This window comes from Sminthopsis crassicaudata, chromosome 5 (genome assembly GCF_048593235.1).
Source record: "Sminthopsis crassicaudata isolate SCR6 chromosome 5, ASM4859323v1, whole genome shotgun sequence".
NCBI classification, from domain to species: domain Eukaryota; kingdom Metazoa; phylum Chordata; class Mammalia; order Dasyuromorphia; family Dasyuridae; genus Sminthopsis; species Sminthopsis crassicaudata.
In genome coordinates this window covers 203,078,680-203,091,771 of record NC_133621.1, presented here as the reverse complement: position 1 = coordinate 203,091,771, position 13,092 = coordinate 203,078,680, and the positions used below count along the sequence as shown (strand labels likewise).

The following is a 13,092-nucleotide window of genomic DNA, read 5'->3' as shown; positions in this document are numbered from 1 at the left end:
AAAAGGATTATTGCTTTAAGAAATATGTATATAAGCTCCTAGAGAAGAAAATATTTTTAAATAATAGGAACACACTGAAAACAATTATATTAGGGGTAACAGATATGTGACAGTTGAGAATCAATATACAAAATATTTTAACACTTTTTCTATCTAGAGAATAATATTCAAGGAATTCATATTTATAAAAATAATTGGAAACTGATGTCCAAAATTAGTAGTGATTTAGTTACCTAGGTAGATCTTAACTGGTAGAGTTTGGATTCATTTCTTGGTCCTTTGCCACTATGTATAACACTATCATAGATAGATAGTTTCATAATAAATGCCATCATTTTTTAGCTAAATCTATGATTTCATCAGTGCAGAGATCTCTCCATGAGATCCTCTACTAGTGAAGATGAACACTTTCTCTGTAACTCTATCTTAATGACTAGCCTATGAACACCCAAACACAGTATGTGAAAAGTAGAGGACTGAATCCAGAATCTTCCTAAATTCAAGAACAGTTCTTTATCTATTATGGCACTCTGACAAAAATCTTATATTAATAAATGTTGAATTTTAAATTACAGAGTTTAAAAATAAATTATTTCACAAACATGATTGTATTTTTTCAGAAAGCTATGCCAGTTTAAATTATGTATCTAGAAGACTGAGAAAAGGCCTTTGTTAAAAAATGAGGTAGTAGCTAATGCTTACTACATGCAAAGCACTGTGCTAGCCTCTAGAAACACATATATTAAGGATGGAATAACACTTCTTCATAAGGAATTAATATTTTCAAGACATACTTGTAATATAAACCTTGATAAGTCATTTAATTTATCAGTACTCCAGTCAATTCACTAAGCCTACAAATTGCAGAAAAGGTGCTAACTTGCTTTGGCAGAGGAGTTTTCTCATCTAAAATTTCCCTTTATCAATGAAACCATAGGTCCAATCACTATCTCAATGCCTAAAGAGAAACAAGTTAATATGCAACTTTTATAAAAGACTAGAATTTGATTTCTCTTTATTTTGAAGACCTACAAAATTAAATTAATCTTAACTAAATTTCTTAAATTGCTGTTCTTCCAAATAGTGTGAGCAATTATATCTAGAGATATAACATGAAAGAGTTAATATGTAATAGTCTTTACCTTCACTATCAAGATCATCACTATGTCCAAATACACAGTCTAAAGATGACTCAGGAATAAAAGTCCAATCATCAAATTTATCAAGATCATCTTCAGGAAAACTTCCATCACTGCCCGATATTGGTTCATCTTCTGATAAACTTTTAAATTGATATCTTAATACCATTCTTGCCAATGCAGATCCTGTGTCTAACAATGAAAAAGACAGAAAAATTGATATTTCTAAAATATATCAATTTTTAAAAATCAGGAATATAAAAAAACAAGGCAAATACAACTTTTTACATAGTTATTTGATGAAAAACTTTGTTAATTTTGTCTTTTACAAGTGTTATGAAACAGTATTGTCACTTGATTTTTTTAAAACAAATAATGCATTTAAAAAATAAATCACTGAAAGTATAAGATTACTTTTAGACTTGATCTAGACTTTAAGTCACAAAGTAGACTATACAACTGAATGAATCCATATTTTTTTTATCAGAGGACAATAAATAGTCCCCAAATACTGAAGTAAACAACAACAATAACAAAGCCACAATATAACAGATGGAATCATTATAAAGCTTTGGCCTGACTGGCTGCAATAATAAGGGTCACACCAAACTTAAAAGTTTCCCAGCAAATCAGAAAATTTTTCAAAGGAAAACTTGAAATTAAAAATAAGAATAAAAATGGTGGCACTAATCTGAATGTAGATACAAGTATAGCTATTCTTCTCTTATTCTTGTTAAGTGAATTTATGTAAACCGAAGTATTAGACTTTATATTTTATATGCATTATTTCATTTTCTTAAAATATGCAATATTCTAATTTGTTGAGATCTTTTTGAATACTAGTTTCCATTTAACACATTGCCTATTCTTCCTAGGTTTATGTCATGCATAAATCTAAAAAGAATACCATATATTTCTATCAACAAAAAGAGTTTAATAACACAGGTCTCAAGGCTACATCACTAGAAAACTCCTACCAAGTAATAATAAAACTATTCTTATATATTCTTTTGAAGTAGTCATTTAACCATTTATCAAATCTACCTAACTATATTATTGTCTATACCAGTAGTGTCAAATTCAAGTAGCTATGGAGGCCATTAAACTGTACAAAAGTATTCATTTAAGCTTACTGACTTAGAAAAACCACACAGTTTATGTATTGATTTTTTTTCATTAATCCATCAACACATTAAAACTAGGCAGGAACTAAATATAATTTATATTTTAAAAAGAAACATATTATGCATTTGATAAGGTTTTCCTTATGAGTTTTTAAATAATTTATATATATATATATATATATATGTATGTATATATATATATGTGTATATATATATATATACATACATATATATATATATATATGCATACACATCAGGTAGGAACTAGAGAGGAAAATATGCAAGTTTGTGCTTAATATTAGACTCTAAATCATTACAAAACATATCACCAAAACAAGATAAAAATTTACTATAATTTAATATTGTTTGTTACAAATGTGGCATCTGAAACCATTTTATCAATATTGAAAAAAAGCTTTTATGAAACTAATTTTCAGCATCGATGACACTCCTTTTTTTATTTTGCCCTTTGTGAAGTTTTCATAGTCTTTAGGAGTAAAAATAACTGCCAGATTCTTATCAAACATTACCAAAATTCTTGAGGCAAAAAATGCACATTTCAACAAAATGTCTTGGCAAGTAAGAATAAAAATCTAGAACACTAACTTCATTATACTTTTCTTTTAGCACTGTATCACACTGAATTATAATGAATTTCAACAAGTTCCATTTTGAACGTGTTTTTTTTTCCTCTCTCAACATCAAAGTTGTTTTCAAACATTTTTAACTTTCAAATCACCATTAAAATTCAAAAGAATAATTTTAAATTCTTGAAACCCACTTGCTGAAATTATAAGACTAAATGATTTTGCTTTATGAGATAATGCTACTGATTACTGTCCATCATCCTTCTTCATAAGGCTTTACAGATAAGTTTCTAGTCTAATCTATAAAAATAGATAAAATTATTAGGAACTATAAAAAACCATTAATATTCTAACCTCCAGCAAATTAAAGAGTACCTACTGAAACTTACTTGTTTGTTTTTTAAAATTAGATGCTTTGTCTGGAAATAAAGGAGTAAGCCATGAAGGTTCAATTTTTCCCATGCAAAATCCTCCAAGGCAAATGCTGCTATTGGCAAGATCCAGGCCAAGCTTCCTTAATAGTAAACTGATGATATGACTATTATTTTTCTTTATGCTGATCATCAATGCTTTCCGAATCTCTTGTTCCCGTGGTCCATTATCTAATAAGAGTTCCACTAATTTAGGACTGCTTTCTTTTTCACAAACCTACAGAAAAAAGAGACCAGGAATATTAAATAAACTATAGTTTTTACAACTAGTCTTCTGTTTTCCCCACTTTGTGGGTTCATAGTTTTAGAGCTGGAAGAGAAGTTAAGGTTATTTAATATACTCCCTTCACATGACATTTAAAGAAACTGAAAGGAGAAGTGAATGGCCCAAAGTTATACAGTACATGAGTGACTAATTTGGGATTTAAACCCAAATTCTGTTTGTTAATCCATCATACATTTTACGCTGTAATGTATGAAACACAAGGCAAAAGTATTTCCCTATCACCACATGTCAGAATGATATAAATATATAGCAACAAGTCATATATAAGCTATTTTAAAATATTCAGATTTTAATTGAATAAAAACGAAATCCCACAATCCCATAGCATCAATACTACAAAGCTGTGATTGTCAATGCTGATGGGAAAACACCAAAGCTCAAAATTTCCCCAATTATCAGGACTGTGGTTCTATCAGTGGTAGTATGGACAACTATGTAGCACCTCTAGATTCTCTAAAAGCCCTAGAGGCAGCAAATTAGGGCATAGGGCCTGTGCAGCAAGCACTCCACTAAGCCTGAGAGAAAGAGCAGAGCATCCAGCTAAGGTCAGTTCTAACCACCTAAAAGTCATTCCAGAGACAGTGAGGTGGAACAATGGATAGAAACAAAAACCTGAGTTCAAATCCAGCCTCAAGTAATTATTACCTGTGTTACCCTGAACAAGGCACTATAATGAGTAGGTAGATTAAGGCACATATTTTCCAAGAAAGATAATAGTTTATTAGCAGGGAGAAAGGCTCTAACAGCTACCTCAATAAGCCAGAGACTCTTTAATGAAGAAATCATAGAGAAACCAGGAAGTTTCTTTTTATAAGCATAGGATAAAGAATAGAACAAGTTAAAAGAGAGGGGGAAAAAAACCCTGAAAAATATGAACAAAAAGCAATTAAAAAAAAAAGAATCTGGCTAAAGTTATGATGGTTAGAGGGAAGGTCAAGGCACAAACTCCAAAGAAGATAACAATGTCAAAACACCTATGGATAAAACCCCAAAGAAACAATAGGATCACAGATTCAAAACTGGAAAAGACCTTAGAAGTAAGCTAGTTCAAGAGTCCAATTCTTTGTTGCTGTTACTCTCAGAGGACCAGTGACATCAAGAAGGGGATATCTTGATTTGTAATGAATTAAATTTAAGTGAGGGGGGGATGAGCAAATTCACCAACCTCATTCTCTACTCCAGAGTCATCTAGGTTCAGGGGCAAGAAGACTGAAGATGGTCCCTAAAGACCATTAGTAAGAAGTGAGCAGTTTCAGTTGAACCAAAATGTTTGAAGCTAAATCGTGGAAGGGAGTGAGATGAGAAGTGGAGGTACTTCTTCAGAAGTTTAGGCACACATGAGGAGATTTGTTTTGATTTTTAGAATACAAGAAGCTTGAAAATGTTTATAGTCAATAGAGACGTAGCTAGTAGGCAAGGAGAGGTTGAATATAAGTGAGGGAGAGTGGGGATAACAAAACAAAGCAAAAGAAAATATGAAGTGGGATCACTTGTGCATGTGAAGAAGCTGACCTTGGCAAACTTTGCATGTGAAACATAGGTAAAGGAGATGATAATATTAGGAAACACTGAAGTGGTGAGAGATGAGAAAAAACTCTGGGAAAATGGTCTGAATTATTTTAGCTAAATCTAAGGCAAGGTTCTCAGTTGAAAAGTGGTAGTCAGAGGAACCATGGGAGGCTTGAGAAATGATGCAATAGAGAGCTGCTGTGTGAGTGGAAGAATTAGTTAGGGAGGTGTAGAAGTATATCTAGCAGCAGTGATGTCTCATTTGAGGTTATTTAACACAGATTTACAGTGGATGCAGTCAGCAGGCTTCTATGATTTTCTCTACCAAGAACAAAGGCAGAAGATGATAATCCAAGGCTGAGGTTTAGCTCAGGGCAAAATCAGTTACAAGATAAAAAAGCTTGGGATTCAAGAAAAGTCAGTTTAGAGGTGAACGAGGAAGGAAGAGTCAAAATAGGGAAAGGAGCAGAATATAGCTAGTGCCAGAGCAATGGCTCAGCAGAGTATTGAGAAATTGAGGGACTGGAAGATGGGATAGCTTGATATGGTTTTCATGAAATATTAAAAGAACCACAGGAAGACCTCTATTGCTTTGGAGTATTTTCCAAATGTCATTGAGAAGAATCATATATATTAAGGATTAGATGCTGGAAGGTGTTTTACCATAAAGATAAATGATCACTTTAATAAGATCACATAATCACTGCCTTTTAGGCTTTTGGACACTTCACAATATATTTTATGTATATACTGGGCCAGTCATCTTGACCATTGTTTTACTACTAGACTTCGATGACTCTGAGAGGAGAGAATAAGGCTGACAACTTTGCTAAGCTTTTGCCTTACACGTATCTAATTCATACTCAAGTCAAGATATCACTCTTGTGATATCGTTGGTCTTCTTGAAAAACAAAGGATGAACAATAACAACATCTATCTCATCTTTTCCCCCTCTTTCTTTTACTGTTGCTTATCTCAGACTTTCATCATATCTTGACTAGACTATTACAATAACGTCCTGTTGGTTTCCCTACAACCAATCTCTCATTCCTTCAATTCATCCTTCAAACAGTTACCAAAGTGATTTTTCTGCAGTGTATGATCAAATCCCTACCTTTCTCAAATGTCAGTTATTACCTCCAAGATCAAATATTATCTTTTCTTTTTTTGGCATTTAAAGCTTTTAATAATTTTAGTCAAATCTACTTTTATAGTCTTATTCCTCATCATTTCTATTCAGGCAAACTTTCCTTGCTTACTTGTCTTCATAAATGGCACTCTTTATCTCAATAATTCTCCATAACTAGAATGTACTCCCTTTTCACCACTTTTGTTCTTATTTTAAAATAATTGTATCAATTTGAATATTTACCTGGCAGATTAAAGAAGTTTTTCCAGTCATTTTATTAATATCAGCTCCCAAAAGGAGAAGGCATTCCGCCATAATGCTATTGTTTTCTGCACAAGCTCTTGCCAGTAGGATATTTTTAATATCGTCATCACAAGTTATTTTGGCAAAGAATTTGCAACAAAGATTCCTAAACTAGAAAGAAAGAAAAGAAATGTCAGTTGGGAAACAGATAAATTCATGACCTTTAATGCAAGAGTGAAAAGAAATGTTTACCTGATGATCTGCTTGTTCAGTGAAACATCTGGACATCTGATAGAAAATGAGTGAATCATATGAATGATGGCTTAACAGAAGCTTTGCAAAGCTAAGTGATAATTCAAGTATTGCCAAAGTTGTTTGAAATCCCTGAAAATATGACACAAAGATAAATAAATAAATAGTGACAAAATGCCCAAAATAAAAAGAATTTGATAAATGTACTTAAAATTTGGGATAAATATTACTTTAGTTACATAGCTACTATTGCACAGAATCTGAATATTCCAATTAATCCTATTTTAACTTTGATCTAACAATATTTTATTTTCTTTAAATTACAGACTAGAAATAAGTATAACAGCTAAATTCTATGTCTTTTGCAAATTATCTCTCTGGGTCTTTTTGTGTTCTAAATCTCTAAAATAAAGAAATGGGACTACCTCAGTTCTCAAATGTGGTCCAGAGACACCTTAACATCGTCTAGATTTTTAAGAGGTTCCACAAAGTCAAAACTATTTTATAATATTAAGGTATTATTTGCTTTTGTTTCACTCGGATTATGTCACGATTATAGAGTTTTGAAGAATTAAATGTAAATTAAATATTCAACTGCAAACGTAAAAACTAAGTAATCAAGAGTAAAATTATCTCTCTGCAAAATTTATAAATGGCTGGGGACCAGGAAAGGCCTCTTTTAGAAGGTGGTATATAATTTGAGTTGTGAAGTAAATCTACATGTAGAAGTATACAGGAAGACTATTGTGGGGGAAGGAGAACAGCCAATGAAAGGGCATGATAGAGTGAAGACATGGAATGTCATGTGCGAGCAACAACATAGCCAGTGTCCTTATCATTGAATATGTAGCTGGAATAAGTGAAAGAAGTCAAAGGACTAAAGACCCAGATAATAAAGAGCTTTAAGATTTTACATTTTATCCTGGAGATAAAAGGGAGCCATCAGAGTTTTTTGAGAGGTGGGTTTTTTATGACATGATCAGACTTGAGATTAAGGAAGATCACTTTGGCAGTTACAGAGAAGATATGTTAGAGTGAGAAGAGACAGGAAGCAGAGCAGAAATTCTAATGTTTCCCTTGCTAAGTATGTTATCCTAGATTAGGTGGCTTTGGAATTTCCTTATATTTTTGAGATTCTATTATTTTGTCACAAACAAGCCAGAAAGCAAGCAAAAACAAGTAGGTATTTTATTATAATTTGCTTTCTTCTACATGCTTATTCTAATGGTACTTAGGTTGCAGCATAGTAAAGTAACTGCTCATCCTGAATTTCTGGCATGAAATGCAAGGCTTTTACAAGCAATGTAAATGATAGAATTGAATTAAATAAATTTAAGGTTGCATCACATGTAAAATGGATAATTTTTATTATGTTAAATTGAAATTTTTTTTGCACAAACAAAACCAATGTAATCAAGATTAGAGGGAAAGCAGAAAACTAGGAAAAAATTTTTGCATCAAATGTCTGTGATGAAGTTCTCAATTCTCAAATATATAAAGAACTGAATATATAAGAATAGAACTATAGAAAGAATATATGGGGGGGGGCAGCTAGATGACACAGTGAATAGAGTACCAGCCCTGAAGTCAAGAGGACTTGAGTTCAAATCTGGTCTCAGACACTTAACACTTCCTAGCTGTGTGACCCTGGGCAAGTCACTTAACCCCAGCCTCAAAAAAAAAAATTTTAAAAAGCATATTCACATTTATTAAAAAAAACAAGAAAGAATATATACATATATAACAAATGCACATAAGAATGTAATATATAATAAAATATGTAATATAATAATATAAAATGTCAAATATTTATATTTATAAGAATATAAGTCATTCCCAATTGCTAAATGGTCACAGGATATGAACAGGTAATTCTCAGTCAAAGAAATCAAACTAACCATTTAAAATCACTATTGATTAGAGAAATGCAAATTAAAACTAGGCTGAGATGTCATTTCCCATATATTTAGTTGGTTAATATGACAGAAAAGGAAATGGATAAATATTGGAGGGGATGTGGAAAAACACTGTTGATGGAATTATGAACTACTGTAACCATTTTGGAGAGCAATTAAGAACCATTGCTAGCAGGTTATAAAACTATGTATGTGCTTTAACCCAACAATGCCATTACTAGGTCTGTATCCCAAAGAGATTATCAAAAGAGGAGGGGATAAACATATTTATAGCAGCTTTCTCTATGGCAGCAAAGAATTGGTAACTGGAGGCATGTCCATCAATTGGGGAACAGCTAAACAATTGTAGTATGAAATTGCAATGGAATATTATTGTGTTATAAGACATGACAAGTAAGATGATTCCAGAAAAACCTGGAAAGACTTACATGAACTGATGCAGAATAAAGAGAGCAGAATCAGGAGAACAATGTACATAAGTAACAGCAGTACTGTATGATAATCAGCTGTGAAAGACTTAACAATTCTCAGCAATACAATAATCCAAAACAATTCCAAAGAACTCATTATGAAAAATGCTATTCATCTCCAGATAGAGTCTGAATGAAGAACAAAGTCTAATATTTTCTCTTTTTTATTTTGTTCATTTTTTTGTTTTTTTTCCTCTTACAACAAAACTAATAATAGTAATATGTTTTATATGACTATACTTGTATAACCTATATCAAATTGCTTACCCTCCCAAGGATGGAGGAAGGAAAGGAAGAAAAGAGAGAATTTGGAACTCAAAATTTTTTAAAAATTAATGTTAAAAATCATTTTTACATGCAATTGGGAAAATAATTTTTAAAAGAAAGAAAAAATAAAGTCCCACCTTATTTTTCCTTTTAAATCCTAAGATGTTAAGTCCTTTCTTTAACTTAATTAGCTCAACACTATAAGAATTGTGAAGGTATAATGAGAATTACATTTTACTTATTTTCCCCTAAAAAGAAAAAAAATTGCAAGAAGATTTACTATGAATGAAAATTTAGAACAAATGGATATTAGCTACAAAACTTTATAAAATTAAAACATATTTATCTGATAACTTATTCTAATGGTTAAGAGAAGAAAATCAAAATTTCATGAGAAATATGAGCTGAGAGAAACTACTGGGGTGTTTTTTTTTGTTTTGTTTTTGTTTTTTTTTTTTTAACAAATAACTATTGGTTGAAGCCTTTCTTCCTATTTATTATTTTCCTGGGAAGTTGATCTCAGACAACATGTTCCTTCTCCAGGATCTGTGGCCAGATTTTTGACTTTTTCCCTTCAATTGATCCTTAGGAGAAAATTGTGCTCAACAAATCCACTTAAATTCAACAAACACTATGGTGTGCCTAATATTTTAATTTTATATCCTCTCTACATAGCATAGCTATGTAGAGAGGATATAAAATTAAAAAAAAAAATTGTAAATCCCTGCTCTCAAGAAGTAATGTGAGTAATCAATAGTTTAGGAACATTAGTTGGGCAAGCAGACAATCAATCAATATTTTAAAGCTCTCATTGAGTGTCAGGACTACTGGGATTTTTTAATGTCAATTATATTGTCTATATCTTAGGGCATGAGGGACTTTTTTGGTTTGAGTATTTTTTAAGGATTACTGTTGTTCTCTCATTTTTTCAGTTGTGTCAAACTTTTCATGATCCCATTTGGAATTTTCTTTGCAAATATAATAGACTGGTTTGCCATTTCCCTCTCCCGATGAAGAAACTGAAGCAAACAGGTTTAAGTGACTTGCCCAGGATTATAGCCAAAAGGTGTCTGAGGCCAGATTTGAACTCAAGAAGACGAGTCTTCCTGGCTCTAGGTCCAGCACTCTATCCCTTAAAGTGAAGGAAGAATCTATTTGAGGATTTTTTTATTTGTGGTGTGTATTTGTTCTAAAAAATAATTAGATCCTAAATTCATATTAGTTATTTGATTTTAATAAATAAATTACATTATTATATCAAATGCTTGCTTTAAAAGATGTTTAAGGCAAATTTTGCTTTGATGAAGCATATTAATGCATATAAGAATACTTTATGAATTTGTGTATCATCTTTGCACAGAAGCCATGCTAATATTCTCTATCGCTCCAATTTTTAGTCCATGTACTGCCAAAGCAAGTACCAAGCATCATTTTGAAGTTTGCTAAACATTTTGAATTTGTGAAAGTGAATCCAAGAGATACCTATCTCTGGTCAAATGGAGTTGAAATAGCTGCCATAAAAAGAAAATTATACATATTCTTAAATTTGTTTTAAAATAATTCACATACACTTATCTGTACTTCAGCAACATCTTTAAATCGTTGTAAGCTGGAAACCAAAATATTTGCAAGCAGATCCTGAGTTTCTGTGCACAAATTCTTTTTTGTTATCAAACATCCCAGTAGACTCAAACCCACGTATTGAATTACTAGGACAAGAAAAAAATTGAATAAACAAAAATAATGACTCTCAAACTAAGAAGAAAGCAATTAAAATATCTTTATTTCTAGTGCTGCATTTCACTTTTGAATCAATCTTTCCTTTTCCTCTTACCAAAGATTTAAAAATAGAGAAGAAAAAAATCTTCAGCAAAACTAATTAAACATTAGAAATCATGCTTGACAGTATATGCAATAGTTCATACCTAGATTCTATAACCTCTGAAATGGAGGAAGGTAGGTGTTAATTCTCAATTCTTCCCCAGAGCAACAATTTTGTGTGTGTGTGTGTGTGTGTGTGTGTGTGTGTGTGTGTATGTGTGTGTATATATATATATATATATATATATATATATATATATATATATATATATATATATATATATATATGTATATATGTATATATATACATATATATATACACACACACACACACATTTGCTTATTTAAAAAAAATAATTATTTAAAAGTGCTGCATAACTATCAGTTGGGGAATAGCTGAATAAGTTATGCTATATAAATGGAAGGAATATTATTGTTCTTTAAGAAAGGATGAGCAGGCTGATTTCAGAAAAGCCTGGAAAGACTTATATGAACTGATGCTAAGTGAAGTGAGTAGAACCAAGAAAACATTGTACATAATAACAACAATATTAATGATCAACTGTGATAGACTAGGCTCTTTTCAACAGTGAGATGATTCAAGGCAATTCCAAAGGTCTTGTGATAGAAAGAGCCATTAGTTTCCAGAAAGGGAACTATGGAAACTGAATGTGGATCAAAGCATAGGATTTTCAGTTTTGTTGTAATTTGCTTAAGGTTTTTTTGAGTGCTTTTTAAAACTCTGAATCTGATTTTTATGTTGCATGACATACATTTAAAAGAAGTGCACATGTTTAACCTATATTGGATGGCTTATTGTCTATAAGTAGGGGTAGGAGGGAGAAAAATTTGGAACACAAGGTTTTTCAAAGGCGAATGTTAAAAACTATCTTTGCTAGTATTTGGAAAAATAAAGAGTATATAGTAGTAGAAGGAAAAAAGTGCTAAATAAGATTGGATAGAGAACTGACCTACATCAAATTATTGCAAATCTTAACTACTTAAAAAGAAAGATATTTTTACTAACCTCTATTATCTGGATACATCTGCAATGTATGAAGTATTGAATCAAGGGCCCCTTCTTGAGAAAACATTTCTAATGCACCAGAACAATTTGCTAAAGAAGAGATTATTTTTAATCCACATATTTGAATTCCAGGATTTCCAATAAACTAAAAATTTCAAATAAGAAAAAAGATTTTAGCAGGCAAATAATATGATTGTTCATTCAAAACTAGGATTTACTTTCTTCTCATGGTGAAAGTATTTATATTATCAAAATTATATATATATATATGTATATATATGCAGTTATAATTCTTGATTAATTTAATACAAGATTGCAAGAATGATTTCAATATATGTGTTTTAAATAAAAACATTTTAATTTTGCTTTCTTAAGAGAACTGTTACTCTCATAATATTATTTACTATTATCCTTATATTCAAATTTTTAAAAACTTATCTTTGAAGTTCTAGCTTTTTATCAATTCTTTAAAATATAATTAAATTGTTAAATAACCAAAATATCTGTATTATTCTAAAATTTTAAAGTTAACATGCTGCTTGACATAAAAAGCAGCCCATTAAATTCCCATACTTAGGAAGAATTAGGTTTAATCAATTTTTGCATAAAAAACAAGTCTCATATAATAGCATGACATCTCTTTGCCCTTATAGCACTGAATGAACTCATGTTCACAGTCTTCATAAAGTAAGAATAAAATTATTCACGTGGGTAAAATGATAGATGAAAATTACAATGGTATATCTAAAATAGAGGCTATTAACTTGTACTCCATGAAATGTTTAAACTATAATCAATTACAATTGGTTCTAGCTTCCATATTATATATTCCATATATATCTTCCATATATGTTGAAGGACAAGGCATTTTTTTCCTGAGCCCCATGATAT

The 13,092-nt window shown here is 31.0% G+C and overlaps 1 protein-coding gene and 1 non-coding gene across 2 annotated transcripts in view; both read right to left on the bottom strand.

Moving 5' to 3' along the window:
- The window catches only part of LRRK2 (leucine rich repeat kinase 2), a 173,807-nt gene that overhangs the window by 99,796 nt on the left and 60,919 nt on the right, over positions 1-13,092 (bottom strand). The window contains 6 exon segments of the mRNA XM_074269491.1: positions 1,143-1,331; positions 3,240-3,498; positions 6,449-6,619; positions 6,701-6,832; positions 10,923-11,062; positions 12,202-12,346. Coding sequence (XP_074125592.1) covers positions 1,143-1,331; positions 3,240-3,498; positions 6,449-6,619; positions 6,701-6,832; positions 10,923-11,062; positions 12,202-12,346 — 1,036 coding nt within the window.
- On the bottom strand, positions 10,668-10,774 carry LOC141545312 (U6 spliceosomal RNA). The gene has a single exon (XR_012482983.1). It is a non-coding gene; the product is annotated as a U6 spliceosomal RNA (small nuclear RNA).